Source organism: Hesperophylax consimilis, chromosome 12, assembly GCF_061612785.1.
Source record: "Hesperophylax consimilis isolate HC1 chromosome 12, BYU_Hcon_1.0, whole genome shotgun sequence".
Classification (NCBI taxonomy): domain Eukaryota; kingdom Metazoa; phylum Arthropoda; class Insecta; order Trichoptera; family Limnephilidae; genus Hesperophylax; species Hesperophylax consimilis.
Genome location: NC_142847.1, coordinates 30,909,359 through 30,928,315, shown reverse-complemented (window position 1 = coordinate 30,928,315; position 18,957 = coordinate 30,909,359). Strand labels below are relative to the sequence as shown.

The 18,957-nt window shown below is 33.7% G+C and overlaps 1 protein-coding gene across 1 annotated transcript in view; it reads right to left on the bottom strand.

The window, feature by feature from the left end:
* Positions 1–5,675: 5,675 nt before the first annotated feature.
* LOC149419484 (uncharacterized) overlaps positions 5,676–18,957 on the bottom strand; it is a 29,524-nt gene continuing 16,242 nt past the window's right edge. Inside the window, exons 4-7 of the mRNA XM_089638334.1 lie at positions 15,707–16,321; positions 13,229–13,522; positions 10,258–10,366; positions 5,676–9,309 (exon numbers count right to left, since the gene is read on the bottom strand). Of these exons, the coding sequence (XP_089494460.1) occupies positions 9,120–9,309; positions 10,258–10,366; positions 13,229–13,522; positions 15,707–16,321 (1,208 nt within the window). The 3' untranslated portion in view covers positions 5,676–9,119. The remainder of the gene's footprint in view (positions 9,310–10,257; positions 10,367–13,228; positions 13,523–15,706; positions 16,322–18,957) is intronic.

The following is an 18,957-nucleotide window of genomic DNA, read 5'->3' as shown; positions in this document are numbered from 1 at the left end:
GTAGGTAGGTACTAGGAACGGGTTGATTCACAGAATTTAATCAACTTAAAATTGTACTTCTGTGAAAGTTCTTAAATTGCACTACATATTCACTGTATCATAAATTATCATTTTTAATTTATTTTCTCAGTTTCAAGCAATCGGCAAGTGGAACCTTATTTTCCCAAGCTAATGAGTTCGAACACAATTCAAACAGAACCATGTTGCTGCAAAAATATTTTATCTATGGCGGATAGAACTAAGTTGCATGTAAAATTTGAAAACCTTGTTGTTCTAAAAATAAAGGTTTTAAAATAGAAGTTCTTCTTAAATTGCAAATGGAAGCTTATTGTTATAAAAAAATAAATGTAAGGTATTTAAATATAAATTTGTTGCATAATTATCTGGAGATATTTTAGATAGGGTGAAAATAAATCTAAGAAACATGGTGCGAAAAAGAAAATTTTGGCCAAAATGTCAGTTAGAACCTTGAAGACATAAATATACCACTCTCTTGAAGATATTGCACAGCTGATATTAACCCTCTTGCAACTGTTTTTTTGGTAAATTTTGGATAGGGCCTGACACGCTTATTACGAATAATTTTTAGAAAAAAACTTTATATTCGCCTTAATTACTATAAAAGAAAACTTTTTGCATTTCGGGCGGCGGAAAATTATGCATTTTGATTTTCAATTGCATAAAACCAAAATTCACTTCGCGAATCGATGTGGCGACAACGCGACGCCATTAGGAACGCACTGTTATGTTGGTATCACTGATGCATTAACAAGAGCTAAATACGACCGTTGCTATCTTCGTGGGATGCCGAGGTTTGTGTAATATGGTTTGTGATACAAAGGAAAGTGCCCCTTAATAACGCCTGCTCGCGTCAAGGCAAGAAAAACATCCCAGTTTTCAACTAGTTTACCGGCTACGCTAGGTTTGTGTAACATGGTTTGTGATACAAATCAATGTATCAGGGATACCAACATAACAGTGACGTACCTAATGGCAGCTGATTGCCGCCGCATCGATTCGCGAAGTGAATTTTGGTTAACGCAATTGAAAATTTAATTTCATAATTTTCCGCCGCCCGAAATGCAAAAAGTTTTCTTTTATAGTAATTAAGGCGAATATAAAGTTTTTTTCTAAAAAATATTCGTAATAAGCGTGTCAGGCCCTATCCAAAAATTACCGTTTTTTTTTCAAACTGACCTATAAAACTTCAACTTCAGACTCGGTTTACTCGAAAACGAAGGCTCAAATCAAAAAAGTTACACCACAAAATCGACTCCAAATGTGATGCAGATTCACCGGTTTCCCGCTTGTACTACAAATTTCAACGAATGACACCGTGTATAGAACAGAAATGAGGAAAATGATAGGGTCTATGTTAATCTTAATCCACAGCCGAGATGTTGAACTCGAGAACGAGCCGTAGAAGCGGCCAATTCTCATGTGACAAATGTCAACCGTTCACAAATGTTGGGTGCGCATTTGGCGTGTTTCCTGATTATGCACTGGTGCTGAAGGGATCAATGACGCTACTTTGTAACGATCAATTTATTTTATTTCCACTTTGTTAAGTGCCCACATTTTTTTTGTCACACTGTAAAAAACATTGTAGCTTTGTGCCAATTTCCATTGTACGTACAATGATTTAACATTTTTACTCTGGCTCTCAAATTAGATTGTGTATTTACTTATTCATTTCCTAGAGGGGGAAAAAGTCTAATACGTAGTGTATTGGCATAATATTATTAAAATAATATACGCACCACCACTGCACAGATATTGTCTATTTTGGCAGCAGTCTATTATTAGTCCCTATTTTTTTCTGCTAAAGTCAAATTATTTTCGAAAAACAAACGTGTTATTGACCTCTATCGGACATATTTACACTTTGATAGCTCCATGCTAAATACATCCACTGTTCAAGGTTATCATTTATCAACACCCAAATAATTTCAGAACAGTTCAGTACTCAATGGGTTAAAGGGTATTTGAGGTTATAAATGATAAAAATACTATCACACATATAATGATATTATGTATCTGTTATAAATTTTAAAAACATTCTATTTTGGGCTGATTTTTTTTGATGTGAAAACTAGTCAAAAAGACCAAGCCCTGGGCAAGTGGAACTATGAGACCCTTTAAAATAAAGGATGAATGTAATGATTTGGTCAGTGTTTCTAGACATAAAACTACATAAAGCTATATCCAACAAATTAGAAAGTTTTTTTACCTAGGGTTTTGAAAATTCGCCAGATACCTAGGGTTTTGAAAGGTCGCCAGATACCTAGGGTTTTGAAAGGTCACCAGATACCTAGGGTTTTGAAAGGTCGCCAGATACCTAGGGTTTTGAAAAGTCGCCAGATACCTAGGGTTTTGAAAGGTCGCCAGATACCTAGGGTTATGAAACGTCACCAGATACCTAGGGTTTTGAAAGGTCGCCAGTTACCTAGGGTTTTGAAAGGTCGCCAGATACCTAGGGTTTTGAAAGGTCGCCAGATACCTAGGGTTTTGAAAAGTCGCCAGATACCTAGGGTTTTGAAAGGTCGCCAGATACCTAGGGTTATGAAACGTCACCAGATACCTAGGGTTTTGAAAGGTCGCCAGTTACCTAGGGTTTTGAAAGGTCGCCAGATACCTAGGGTTTTGAAAGGTCGCCAGATACCTAGGGTTTTGAAAGGTCGCCAGATACCTAGGGTTTTGAAAGGTCACCAGATACCTAGGGTTTTGCTACAAATAAAAGTTTTTTTATAATTCCATTATATTTTATTTAAAATGTTAATTTACATCTTATTACTTACTGTCAATCGTTCTTCCAAAAACTCTTTATTATTGTAAAAACTAAAATATTAGGATATTACAAATAAATTAACTTGATATCGTAAAAGACAACTGTAAGAAATCTATATTTTGTTTTTGTTAAATATTATAACTAGTGTACTTCCTAAATATATTATGTCTTTTGATCGAAAGCATTTATTAGATTTTAATTGAAAACATTACATAATTGATGAAAAGATTTAAATAAATTTCTGTAAAAAAATACATGATGCAATTATAAACAAAAATTGAGTCATTCAACTTAGTAATGAAGAAATTAAAAGATGGAGAAATCTCAATCTATGGCTCCCAAAGTATTAATTCTTTTGAATGTTAAATATATGTATTCTTTTCGTCTAGCTGTCTAAAATTCTCTACGGCTTACAAACAATAGACAATAAGGATTCCCGTCGATAATAAATACAATAATATTCTGTAAAAAGATATTTTCTACTACAGGTGCTGAGTTAAAAATAAAAAGATTAGTATTAAAGTTATTAACTATCTCTTTTCAATATAACTATGCATAAAATAAAGTTGCAGTTAAGAAAAGCTGGAAAAAACTACTTTCTAAAACATTCACATTCAAAAAATTCTATGTTTTCTTATGAAAGACGGTAGTTATAGACTTCTAAAAATAAAAATAATATACATGATTTTATGTACCTAATTATAATTGAATTTAGGATTATATCATTTCTGTATCATAGGTAGGTAGGTAACCCACGTAATATATATACATATATCTTTATACGGTGTGTCTGGTACTTTATGCAAATTGTTGAAGGCTTATCTTATTAATTATTCTGAATAAATAATTAAAGAGATGTCTCAACAAGGCTATATAAGTAAATATCTCATCCTTAAATAAATTCGCTGATAATTACATTACCCAAACTTTTCACAATCATTTTGCTAATGATGATATCCCAATACTTGTCGAAGAATTTATTTAAATATCATATATACTTCAATACTTTACATCCAGTACCATACACCCTGTATGGAGATTAAACTATTATGCTATCAAAGTAATATCTATGTAATAATAACAAAATGTATTAATAACACAATGTATTAAAAACACAATGTATTAATACACAATTTATGTATGTTATGGAAAAATATAGGTTATCAATGGACTCAAGAAAAAAAATCTATATAATACATCTCGACACTTCAATCAACAATAGAAATATTTATTCTGTTTGGATCAGATTTTTACACATTTGAGTTATTTTAACATTTTGTCACTTATTCAGTCAGTTACCATTTTTATCACATTTTTCTTTCCTCAGAATCATACCAATCCACAAACAAGATCACATCAAATAATAATAATTTTCAACACCGTGTACTAGTAAAAAGTGTTAGACCACCGCTCATTAACCTAATCTCAACTCACCGCATCATATGATGCGCGAATAATTCACATCTCCAGAGCTACATCTATATAATATAATTATGTATTCATTTTCAAAGAAAATGTTTGACAGTCAGAAAAAGTGCCACCTATGTTCATTCTCTACTCACCGCACCATATGATGAATGAATAATTCACTTCTCCAGAGCTACATACATATAATATAATTATGTGTTCATTTTTAAAGAAAATGTTTGACAGCCACAAAAAGTGCCACCTATGTTCATTCTCTACTCACCGCACCATATGATGCGTGAATAATTCACGTCTCCAGAACTACAAACATATAATATAAGTATGTGTTCATTTTTAAAGAACATGTTTGACAGTCACAAAAAGTGCCACTTATGCTCTTTCTCCACTAACCACACCATATGATTTGCAAACAATCAATTCCTCCAGAACTACTTGCATATATTTATGCATTTAAAAGGAAAACATTTGTCTGTACTACAAAAGTTCAGTATAATATGCTCCTTATTTTATAAACAGTAGGAATGAGGAAAATTAAATAAACTATTTTAGATTAGGCTCTGATAACAACAGAAAGAGAACTTAAAATGATGGAAATAAAAATATCCCACAAAGCCAACGTATAAAATAAAATTAAAAAATTATACATAATATGGAATTTTTCTGTCCAATAATTAATTCTTTAAAAGATTTGATCGAAACATACTCGAATTGTATTTGAAATCATTTATCGTTGATCAAACTCAATATTTACACATTCAGTTCTGTATCTCTTACATGGGAATGCTTTGGCCTGGGTCACTTGCAATATTTTATACAGCAGTTATTAAGAAAATATACAACACGTCTCTCGAAGATAAAAAAGAAACCGCTTAAAAATTTTATGGAGCATTACAAGAATGAATTATTATGACTCTTTTCGCATGTGTCATTTAAATTTTGTCATAGACAAATTAAAAACAGAGGTAAGATATATTTTATTACGGTATCAACATGATATTATAAAATAGATTGAAACTATCTTACACGGATTTTAGTGACAGGAAAAATCCGATTTAACAAATTTGGGTAATTTTATATATAATGTGAAGATCATTTGCATAGCGCCATTTTTGTGAAAAATCACCTCAAGGGCGCAAATATCAGTTACAAAGCGACTGAACAAACATAACTTCTTATACTGGATCACTATGTGCGGGTTTTACTGTACATTTAAGCTATATGGAAACGCAACAAAAATCATGACACAGAGAAGCTGTGTGTAAAGATGGACTATGACAAGCATCAGAGGGAGTCCAAGAACAGAAGAATAAAATGAGGAGTACCTTACAATCCAGATCAAGTCAATAAACATAGTTGTCTGTAAATATACATATACTCGGGACACGGTTAACATTTTATTTAAAAAAAATAAAATTTGTATCAGTTAGATAACAATGATTTGTAACAATTTTTATTTTAATAAAACCTTCCTAAATGTTGGGAAGTAAGAGCTTCACATGTGCACTCATAGAGGGCAGTGCATAGAGCTTGCTTGGAAGTCCGCAAGATGGCAGCTAGTAGCCAGTAGTCGCCAGGACCAGTTAGAATGCTCCCAGAAAAACTTAACATTCTCAGATCTCATTTAGCCAGCTCCTAGTTAGGTAGACTATCGAGTCACCATTGTAATACGCTAAGTATTAATAAATCCCTGATTTAACACAAAGAACCTATTATTTAAAATCTCCTTCCACGAAGAGTTGGAGAACTGTTTGTGGGGACACAACAATATTATTATGTAAAACGCGAGAATTTGGTTATAAAGGTTACTTAAATAGCAGTTTCTAATTGTTATCTAATTGATAAACAAAAAAATAAAATATGCCTATTAAGTGTGTCCCGTGTATCTGTATACTTAACTAGTTGTCTTGGGCCAGAATGATACCGAAAGATCAGGACCGGCCAAGAATAATTGTGCAGGTGCAATTGGAGCAGTCCGCTCTGGGCGCCAACTTGCCAAGGAGCCAAGGCGATGTTAATACCTAACACCAGCACCCTTGAGGTTTTTACTAGCGCGTTTGTCTCAGAGCCGGCCCTGTGAGATATAATATAGTTTCGTTAACCTCTCCACTGTCAACCGCATCGGATGATGCGCGAATAATCAATGCAGTGGAAAGGTTAACATAGTTGTTCCTTTAGTGGCTGTCAAATATATGCTTCCAAATAGGTTCGCTAAGACAAGATATAATTTAATCACTACTGTGCTATTGTTTAGCCTCATATGCATAAAATCAAACAACTATGTATGGAATCATATATCATAATAATGTCTTAAATTAAAAATGCATGACTTCTTTGATTTTATCAATCATTGACTTTTCTTCCACAAATAAACATATTCCACTCGATGCTTACAATATAAATATTTACAAAATCATTCCAATGTGATATTTCACTTATGTTCGCAAAATCTTGTTTAAATCACTTCTGGCCAATTTTTAAATGTAAAATAAAATTCATTCTGATATATCTTCTAAAATAATTAATACTAATAAGCATACAAGTTAAAATAAACAAATAAAAAAAATATCATCCTATTAATCAGAAAGTTAAAACTATAAGTTTTTATTTTGTTATAAAAAATTGCAATATTATGCATTGCATCTTTCATAAAATAATGAAGAACTGAATGCAGCCAACAAATTCTATTTTAAGACAAGTCTTTGCGTAAATTACTACAGAAATATATTTTCACTGTTCATAATAACACATATTTATAAATCTTAGTATTTCTCGCAGATTACAAAATATATAAAAAAAATTTAAATAGTCCGATGTAAATGAAAATTTGGAAAAAAAACTGGCCCAATAGAAATATATAAAACTGCTTAATTTTTAGCTTAATTTAAATATTTGTTCAGAAATAGAGTACAAGTTGGTAAAAGTGACTATGAAGAGAAAAAACATGTTTGGTTTTATAATCCAGTATTACTATCTTAGAAGATTTTCTTCCAAATGTACTCCATATCAACATAGAAATTATGCAATGGAGGGAAAAAAGCGCCTCTGAAGTGATATTTCGCTATATATTATTGAAGCTATATAAATGGGCCAAGTATTATTAACAGAGTTTGGTAGGGAAGTTAAGGTTAGATAAAGCTCTGAGAATGGTATTGTAATTTGGAAATGATGCAACAATGTAATTTGAAGATAATAATCAGGAGGGATTCAACACATCGTTCATCATTTTTTAAACTGAAAGCTGTTACCATGGCTGAGTTATCACTAAGACATAATACAAGTCTTGTATAAAACATACAGCATGAAAGCAAGACAACTGCAGGTATGGTATGATTTGAGATTTTCACGGCCAAAAGTATTATAGTGATTAGTTTTTGGGGTATTATGCCATGTTGCGCTACCTCCTTCTTTAGCCAACGTTTCAGACAGCATTGCAGTGTCCATCATCAGGGCAGATATGCAATCTAAGGTTGTGGTGAAATGTGTGCTTATGTATGAAGATGCGATACAATGTTGCCAACCCTCTAAGAGCTGACATTAACATATCATTTTAAAGTGATTTTACAGTGGTAAACCGAAATACCAACAACTACTGAGTTTAGCTCCATCGTCTCTATTAAAATTTACGGGATTTTTATGCACTTCAACTGCCTCCGTAATCAACCATGCTCTCTATGTTTTTGGTTTCCCCAGGACTTTAGGAACAAACAGGGTACATTGGATTTGAATATCAATACAATGCTGTCCATAACATAGGCTAAAGAAGGAGGTAGCCCAACACGGCATACTGTATATGGCATACGGTAATACCCCAAAAACAAATCATTATAGTAACTGCAGGTATAATAAATATATATATATACAAAGAATATACATGGTTGTCCGGTCTCTCTTCATTATTACCTGTCATCCAAGATAATACATTGTGAGTCTATTGACTATTATTCCACCATCACAGTAAAACCTAACCACTGGAGCGTTTTTGACCAATTTACAAACCCGCTGGCCAAAATTTGACAACTTAGAAGAGATATTTTAAAACAATTCCCGCGCATTGGAATCTTCGATTAATCACAAAGCTAATTAGGTAGTTTCACACTTTAATAAGAGATGTCTCGAATTGTTCCTGAATTTTTGTTATTTGTTTTTGGGGTGTTATGCCGTGTTGCGCTAACTCCTTCTTTAGCCAATGTTTCGGACAGCATTACAGTGTCCATCATCAGGGCAGATGTGTTATTTTAACACATCTAAAATAAGGCGTCTGCCCTGATGATGGACACTGCAATGCTGTCCGAAACGTTGGCTAAAGAAGGAGTTAGCGCAACACGGCATAACACCCCAAAAACAAATAACAAAAATACTTTTGGCCATGAAAATCTTAAATCATATTTGTTCCTGAATTATTTGTTTTCCATTTCATTCCACATTCCTCAAACTGATATATGTATTCTTACAAATCATTGGTTGTGTGTTTACATATTAAAAAGGCATGTTCGAATTTTAAATTATATCTGTGATTATCAACTAGGCCACAGACAACACACAAAACACACACAGAGGTATGACTTTTTGAAAAAGGGCGGGAAACTTACAAAAATGCTTAAAAATTTGAGCGCCCAAGGCTGACACTGATTGTTTAGCATAACACTCCAGTGGCTAAATATAAAGGACCATTATAAAATATTATTATATCATCTGTTTAACCATGTTGTACTGTATAACATGACAGTGGATACAAAATTAAACAATTTAAACAGTAGACATACAAGACTTATCCTGTTAAGAATGCCTTAAACTAAAACATTAAAAATAACGATAATTTCACCAACAACTGGGCCAAGTCGTTCAAGTCGATCCAACTTGAAGCATTATTGCGGCCAAATGAACTTGTAGCGCTCGTGCTGGACTATGTCATGGTTCCGTACTTGTTGTTGTCGTTGCCAGGCCAGCCGGGGTTGGACGAGTCCCCCGCCTCTTGCGCGTTGCCGAGATGGAGGGCGTTGTTGAAGCTCTCTCGGAGTCGTTCACCAAACGTCTTGTACTCCAGGTCGGCGTACTGCTGGCCAAAGTTAAAGTCAGCCACTTCCACTGTGAACCTGACGGGAAAAAACAAAAATACAAGATTGTACCCCTTTTCTCAAGAATTAATAGAAATTCTTTTATTAATCAATGTTCCCATTGACGGTTCCATGATAAAACTAACCTAACCAACCAAATCTAATTTAATCGATTCTTTTATCATGTTCTGTTTTGATGAATTTAATGAAAAAATAAGTAAAATTAATACAAAAATCATAACTACCAATTTTTTAAGAGAATACCCCACAAGAGTTCCAACTACCCGGAGCTAGTGGGAGTATGGCATAAATTGAGGTTCGTTGTTATGCTGGGGGGAGTGGGATGGAGAGACTACTAGACGGAGAATGATCTGAATTTGTGTAGCATCATGTACAAATTTTCAGAATGTGTGTATTTCTTTTGTCTCGTGTGTATGCATTTACTTTAAAGGTCAATAACAAAAAATCCTTTTTTTTTTTTTTTTTGGTTTTAGGCATTTCACCCTGAAAAGAGTGCTTTGTGAAAAAATGCTTTTATTTGAACACCTGTCTTTACAAAAAGTGACCATTATCAATAAATTAAAATGACTTTCAACATACATTTTAATTGAAAGTTGAAAAAAAAAATAACAGACCATAGAAAGTATAAATATTATAAACTGGGCCTATACTAATAAACGTGTTTAAAATCTAACGGCAGTTTATCACTTGTGTAAAATTTAAAAATCGTTTATTACTAAGAGGTTATATACTGGTTTCCTGATATTTCATCAAAATGAAAATTCAACACACCTTTAAAAAGTGATATAGTCAATAAAAGTGATGAAACAAAAACTAGGTTTAATAGTTACCTATGTAACCTAATTTTTGTTTCATCACTTTTCATGACTTGGAGGGGTGTTGAATTTTCATTTTAATGACATACCCGGTCACCGTTATATACTATAGACATTATCTAAAAAAAAAAAATAAACACAATAATGTTACCTTGATCTATTTTGTATGTAGTACGCCACCCCAAAGACTATTAAAATGGCTGCAATAATACTGAAGGAGATGGGCACTACTATAACAGAGAGTTGTGCCTTCGTCACAACTGAAACAAGCAAAATAAAGAGTAAGTAATTATTGAAGACAATATTAGCGATTTTTAAATGAAAATTTGAAACAGATAAATCAGATAAGATACGGTCGCATCAAGGACTTGCACCCAGGACCTTCACCTTGCCGGGGCGCTGCTCTACCAACTGAGCTAATGGGAACCCATTTCCTTCAGTCATATTTAACTGTATTGGAATAAGAACTACCAAAATTATCTTCATTTTCTCACTGCACTTTTATTAGCTGCTATCTTCACGTATCATCGTAAGATTCACCTGCAACTAAATGCAATCTAGATAGCGTGTTGAATATCTCGCTAACATTGTCTTCAATAATTAAATATTACAATTTAAGGTTTTACTCATTAAGTTATTCCAAAAAATGAATAAATTGCAAGTATTAGTACCCGAGGAACCTGAAAACTTGCGCATTATTTTTCAGCAAAAGCTGTGACATTTTCCAGAAAAAATAATTCAATTTTTTTTTTTTAAATATCAAAAAAGGATTGACGGTATGCGGAGTTTTCGATGTTAGGTTAGCTGCATAAATAAACCACTCACTAGATCGATATTTTCAGGTTTTTTGTATGAAACAAATAAAAACATTACAATGCTTATTTGGAGCCTACTAATTATACTATACACCAATGAAAAACTCTGAATGTTTATTCCATAGACTTTCAGAGTTTTTCATTGGTGGATATAGTTAGGCAATCATATGACGTCACAATATTTTGGTTCCAATTTTGAATCGGAGTTATACCTCTACTATGTTTAGCTGCATTCCATGTTTGTCAAAACCATAGATAAAGAAATATTTAGAGTGCATGAAATAACTTTCTTAAGCTGGGATCCCACATCATCTATTCTATTCTATTTCATAGAATCTACGAAATAGATCAGTGGGAACATGCTTTCTATGAGATAGAAACCCAAAGTTGAATCGACTTCAACTTTCGTTCTATGAAATAGGTAAGGTTAAAACCACAGACATAAGAATATATAGACTAGAAATTAAAGGTGAGGGGTAAAATCAACTGTTGAAGAACGAAGGGGGTAAAGCTGACTGTGATTCGTCAACAAATCAATCTGACAGGATATAGGCATCTCGCATTATAATATCACCATTTAGTTCTTAAAAGTAAAATCTGCTTTTGAATGAATAGACATTTTTACATGGGAGCGCAAATTACTCGCCACGTTATGAACTAATTTGCGAAGTCCAAATTCGGCAAAGTAAATTTCTTCTATTTTCAGAGTCGTAGTTAGTTTCAGAGTATTTAGTTAAGACACTTTTACAAATGTTTCATAATTTACTTACCCCAGTAAACAACGATGAGCACACTTGAGAATCGCTACATTGTGATGTGATAGTATAATGTTTCTAAAACTGATGCATATAATACGGTGTGAATAAGCTTAAAATAAAGTAAAATAATGCTTACTTATGGAATGTAATACGACAATTGGGTTTATTCTCTTTTTCACATCTATTTTTACAAGTTTTCATATCACAAGCAACCATTTTGCCGTGTTATTTCGTAAAATGCCTCGACCATAGCTCGACGCTAGTTCGAACAAGAATGATGACGTCACATTCTCAAGATTCACGGGAAGCCATACGCGAGCCCAGCCGGCTCCAATGGAACCGGTATGGGGAGTGGGGAATAATACGCTTTTAATCACTTAGGGCAGGTCTACTAATATTCATATGTCTATGGTTAAAACCCATTTCATTACTGCCGTTTTTAACAGTCTTGAATTATTTGAAAAGCATTTTTTTTTCTAATTCAATTGAGACATGTTAAAACAAAAGCAGTATTCTCCACTTCTTTTCGTTTTGAGTAAAACGCAATAAATGGTTTTTTTAGTAATTTCCCATGCTACAAATATAAAATATAATTTTATTTAATATAAGTTCCACTCTATTTATATTTTATTACAATTGATTGGTAAATTATTGTTATTTTCAATCAACAGATGGAGATACTGTCGGTTTTGTTGCAAACGCACGCGGATTTTGCCGGTATGGCTAGGAACTGAAAATGCCATTTTTTTAGGTTCACACTTTGTATGGGGCGGCAATGTTGATTATTATATATCTGGATCTCTGATTGGCCCAAATAAATACTGCCGTTTTTGTTCTGTAACTAGAAGGAGATTGCGGTTGTTGTTGCAGAACCAAATACAATAATTCATAAATGTATGGCATACTGTCATTTTTGCTCCGAAACCTTTGTCAAGGGTATTATTGATTCTCTATCCATCACCAAATCTAACTCATTTTAGACCAATGGTGGAGATTGCCATCTTTGTTTTAACATGCCTAGCTGTACCCCGCCACGCATTGCTGTGGCTCAGTCTGTCTATGCACTGTTGCTTTAAGTCCAACAGATGGCGCTGTTGTTTTAAAAAAGTATGAAAAAGTATTTTAAAAAAGTATGTTTTTCCAACAGATGGCCCTGTTTTTCAAAAAGGCATGTTTTTATCTGTTAAAGGTGAAATCTATATAATATAGGTATATAAAAACACATGCGTATTCAAATGCAACGTTGTGTCAAAATTTCTAAGCAATCGATGAAGAACTTTAGGAGATTTAAGATTTTGAAGAAACGAATATAATTTTTTTTTTTTTACGTAGATTAATGTTATTTCGTTATTATAATGGAGTGTTAAAGTCAATTTTAATAAAAAATATGTTATGCTGTGAATGAAAGTTTGATAGTTGTACAATTTGATCAAAAGCTGAAATGGGCCGAGATTTGGCATTTGGGGACTGTTCAAATGTGAAAAAATCAAAATGAAGCTGATAGTCGATTTGATGGTTATCAATAATTAATTATGTATGAATTTCTCACCTTGATAAAACCGTACCGTAACCGGAGACACAATCTTCGTGACACTATTTGATATGATGATGACGACAGTGTGGATGTCCACGTTGTTGAAGTAGTGCACCACGGGGAACTCGCACGTCTGCGTAGGAAGCACGTTCCCACGGCACGTCTCGTTGCCCGTCACGTTGTACTGTCCCTGGTGGAAGTGGATGCAGTACTCGTAGGGCGGGGAGCCGCGGCACCGCACCTGCAGCATCAGCATGTCCTCGTGCTGGAGCCAGTTGTTGCCGCTGATCGAAATGTTGGCAATGGGATCTGAAAATGTGTGTTTGTTTAAGACAATGAACAGAGAATCTGGTTTCATGACAAAATAGAACAGCAATAAACCAGAGCATTCAAGAAAAAGGAACAAACAAAAAATTAACCTAACGTTTTTAATTTAAATACCGCACAAGAATCCCAACCGCTCCCAGAGCTATTGAGACTATGAAAGTAGTGGGGATGGGAAGGAGATGGGGCGAGGAAGGTGGGAAAGTATACGACTATTCTGATATTTTTTTTAAAAATGTATGTAAATACCGCACAAGAGTCCCAACTGCTCCCAACCGTCTGGAACTAGTGAGACTATGGCATCCCCAATTGAGGTATGTTGTGAGGCTGAAGGTAGTGGGGAGGGGAAGGAGATGAAGTTGGGAAAGTACCTGGCTATTCATATCTGGTCACCAAACATGGCCAAAGCCATTTTAAGCAACATTTCATTTCAGAATGGTGGTCTACTGAGAGTATCTTCCACTCCGGAACGTGTCGCAAATATACTACATATTATTTTTAATTAGTAATTTTTGAAATAACACAAATTAATCAAATAAAATTTCCTTGCGCACGCCGAGATTGCTAGAGAGCCTTACTCCTCGACCACGGAGCCCGACGAAGATCTGGTGGCCATTTCAAGCAACGTTTCGATTCTGTATGATCGTCTTTCACCTTTTACTAGAGTATCTACCACTCTGGAGCGTGCCGCAAGTATAATAATAATTTTTCACCGTTTTTGGGAAAAATCACCTCAAGGATGCTGTAACTATATATTATTTAAATTAAATTTGAAATAACAAATTAATTAATAAAATTTACTTGCGCATTACAGGGAAAGAGTGCATGTTCTATTTGATATACGAATTGTATATTTTCAAAGGCGGCAATCTGACAATTTTGAGAAAAATGAGTTATGAATGTGGCAACATTGAGGATTTCAAACTCTAAATATGAGTTATGAATATGGCAACATTGAGGTTTTCAAACTCTAAATATGAGTTATGAATATGGCAACATTGAGGATTTCAAACTCTAAATATGAGTTATGAATATGGTAACATTGAGGATTTCAAACTCTAAATATGAGTTATGAATATGACAACATTTAGGATTTCAAACTCTAAATATGAGTTATGAATATGGCAACATTGAGGATTTCAAACTCTAAATACCTGTATCAAAAATTCAGAACAAAAAACTGCAATTTGGCCAACGATTTCAATTTGAAAATGCGATTTAGTTTCAATTATGGAAAAACAGAGTGAGAAACAAATATGGCAATCTGTAATATCGACCAATCACGAAGCTACATTATGATGACGTAACACAATGGCAGAATATGATTTAAGATTTTCACGGCCAAATGTATTTTTGTTATTTGTTTTTGGGGTGTTATGCCGTGTTGCACTAACTCCTTCTTTAGCCAACGTTTCGGACAGCATTGCAGTGTCCATCATCAGGGCAGATGTGTTATTGCATAATAACATAATAACACATCTGCCAACACGGCATAACACCCCAAAAACAAATAACAAAAACAATGGCAGAATGTTCATGGTAACAAATAACAAAGGAGAAACATAAGTGGCAATCTGCACAAATGTTTGAAACATAACCAGCAATTGGACACTATTTTGGAATCAAAAGGTGGCAATGAATAAATGTCTATTACAAATACGGCATTCTGGAAAATTCTTTACAATTTTTTTTACACAAATTCAAAAATTATTCACATTAAATTTTAAAAAAATCTTCAAATGAATTAGAAATAAAAATACTACATGGAACACATTTATGTAATTTTATCCAAGGATTCCAAGATAAAGATTTTTTGGTCTGCTGAAAAAATGACGTAAATCAGATTTCCGCCTTTGAAATAAAACTACTCATACGTAATGCGAAGACAAACTACGATTCTGTAGACACATTAAAAATATTTACGTTTTCGTAGAAAGCAATCACTGTATTTCTTGTTAAAATTAGTTGTTAAGTCTTTGTTACATTATTAATTTTATAAAAGTATACACGTGTACTAAATATAGATTGTTAAATGTCATTTACGATAAACATGTGACGCTATTAATGTAAAAAAAAACCTATAAAAAGCAACTATTAAACCCTTCTCAATAGAAAAACTTGCATAAAAAAAAAAACATAAAAAGTGAAATAAGAAATAATGCCATTTACCTTTGACAATAATTTTCCGGTGGAAATACCCGTAAGTCTTATTTGTATCCATCGGCACAACGGAATCATTCAGACACGAAAAAGGTATCTGCAGCGTCGTATTCAAGAAGTCAAACATCGCCTTTGAGTCATTCGACATCAGGAGCAAAGGCGAGGATGATGAAGCAGGTTTTTGAAGCAACGTATCACGCTTCACAACAGGCGACTTCGACGACGAAACTGAAGAAGGGTTAACCGAGGTCGGAGCAGGTTTAGGAGTCGTCGTAGAAGAAGGCGTTGTAGGTTTTGACGTAGTTGTAGAAGTCGTGCTCGTGGTGGGGGGCGGCAGCGTGGTCGGAGGGGGAATGGGCTCAAATGAAGCCACGACTAGAGCGTCAATGTTGTGCGTCTCATCCGACGTATTATACTTATGTGTGAAGGTGAAGTTGTCGGTGGCTCCGTAGTACTGGCAGTCGACGAACCAGTATGTCAGAATGGATGTGGCGTTCTCGGCAAGGAAGTCGTAGTCGCCCAGGGAAAGTTTGATGTCGTGCGTGACGGGAAGCGTGCTGGACACGTATTCCGTGGATATTATGGTGTTGTTTTGGCCAATGTCCATGTTTCCATTGAGTAACCCTGAAAAACGATAATTCCAAAATCAATATATTTAGAGCATTAAATCCAATGGCATATGTCAGTCACGTTAACCACTCAGAACATTAGAACGTCAAAAGACGTAAATATGATAATAGCGGTCAAGACATTAGAACGTCTTTTCACGTAAACGCGCGAGATTTTACAAAAATTGATTTATTTCCATCACTAGTATACGGATTGCCATGATTTAAAAAACAGAGTATCGATAATGAATAACGCTATGCGTCTGTATTCAAGAATATCTATGGAACGTAGAGGTGCATTATCTAAGCCGATTGAAACTGTCAAGATGTTCGTTAATAATTTATTGCGTTTCTAAATAATTTATTAAAAATATTTTAGTTTGGACGGTTAATATTTTGAGGTGACTAATAGTTTTTAAATATGAAGAACTTCAATATATAAAGTGTTATTCCTTTATGTTACTCAGAAAAAAGTACATTTTTCAAGGCTTTGAAATAATGGTAAGCGATTTTTACATATTTTTGACGTTTTCATAAAATGTATATTTAGAAACGCAAATATTTACGTATAACAACACAATGCGATAGTGGATTGCATAATCTTTCCAAAACATTTTTTAGAATGAGGCTACGTTTCCCAAAACGTGAGTTATGAAGATTTTAGTAAAACTCGTAAATAACACAAAAATTATCACGTTTTGACAGTTCTCAAAGGGACACATACTAAATAAAATTCTATGTCTGAGAGGTTAAGGCAACTACTGCTAATATTTATTATTATTGTTTAATGAGCAGGCTGATGCGCTCATATTTGATTTCACAATAAGTTTAACAGTAATTGAGTAGTTTTAAATTTAAGATAAGTTAATCCTTTCTTCTCTTCAAATAAGAATCCAAGTGAGCTTTAAATTGGTTTATATTAGTAGAATTGAAGTTTGTTCCATGCATCCACTACTCTATTTGCGAGGAAGTGTTTTTTAGGATTGTATGCAGAGATTTATATTTTTGTTGGTGGTGAAGATTTCTTGGATGCAAGATTATGCAGGTTGATTTGAAAATACATTTTGAAAGATTCTCATTCTATTTATGAATGGTTTTGATTGGTATAGGGGAGGTCATGTGGAAGATAAACTCAAACAAAATCAAAACGCAAATTTCGACGGCCATCTTGAAATTCTAGAGTTCTCAACCGATTTAGTTCAAAATTTGTGTAGAGGGACATGAACTCGAATTTTATGTCGAAGTGCCATCCTTAATTTCTAGAGTTAATTTCTTAAGGCGAAATAGGTAAGACTTGACCTGAAATTTGGCATTTTTGAGGCCAGTTTTAGACGTATGGACACTTTTCTAGAGAAAAACACAAATTGATTTCGAAAGATCGTTATTTTATCTATTAAAGTAAGATGTTAAATTTTGAAAAATAATATTATTTTCATACCATAATAAAGTGTTACCGTTGGACGATGCGCAGATTTGTTGCATTTTCAAAGGCGAAGTTGTATTATACAACAAATATTTCAAATCATATAATAATACACTATAAACAATCAATAAATTATCTATCATATGTATGTATAAGAATTTTGTTTTTATTTCAAATAAAATTACTAATAAATAAATCCGAGGACGCGTTTTGTGACGAAAATCCATCAATTTGACTATTTATTTATGACCTTACAAATTGGTATAGTTGAGATTTTTTTACAAAAATAATTTACTATGATATTATTGAAACATTAAAAATAATTTATGACCAAGAAATATATTCTTAAAGTATATAATAGTAATTAATTTCGATTCGCGTTTATTGTTTGTTCGTTGTTTCTGATTACCTCGGCGCAAGCCGAAATTTTATCATTCCCCGCTGCGACAGGGCGGCGAGCGGACGTCTATTCCACGCCAGTCTACTTGATAACATTTTAACGAAATTCCTCGTTTAAAAATGGGGAGAAAAATTCTATCGGACAAAAGTTTTATAAGAAAACAAAAATTTCGTCATCAAAAACGTACATGGGAGAAATATTTGCAGAAAAAAAAAGGGTTAGTCATATTTAATTATCCTTGTACATTGTACGTACTCTATATGCTACAGGGTCGTTCAAACGAATCAGTCAGAATACGCATATATTTTTTATAACATTTAGCGATAATTTTGTGTTGTTTAATTTTCAGGGAAAATAATCACCTACCGACGAATGGTTGTGATTCTGAAGCAAATATTGTCTCTAAAATTCCGTCGGTATGTGTAATTTACATTAATATTATTATTATTTTATTATGTAAATAGGTAATACCTACAATATATTGTGAATCATGGATATTATGGTGACCGAAACCGTCAATATCGGGGTATTTATAAACTAGCAATTATTCCCGGCATTACGCGAGTTACACGCACAAAACCATACCCTTGTATACATGGTGTCGGGAAACGCGTAGTATATTACTGTGACCGATTCAACTCTAATTACCGCGGTAATTATAAACAAGCATTTACTACCCGGTGTTGCGCGATTTACGCGCATGCAACATTACCACGTGTACACGGTGTCGGGAAACTCGTGGTGAAATTACGGTGACTGAAACCGTGAATATCGCGGTAATTATAAAATATCAATAATTCCCGGCATTACGCGAGTTACACGCACAAAA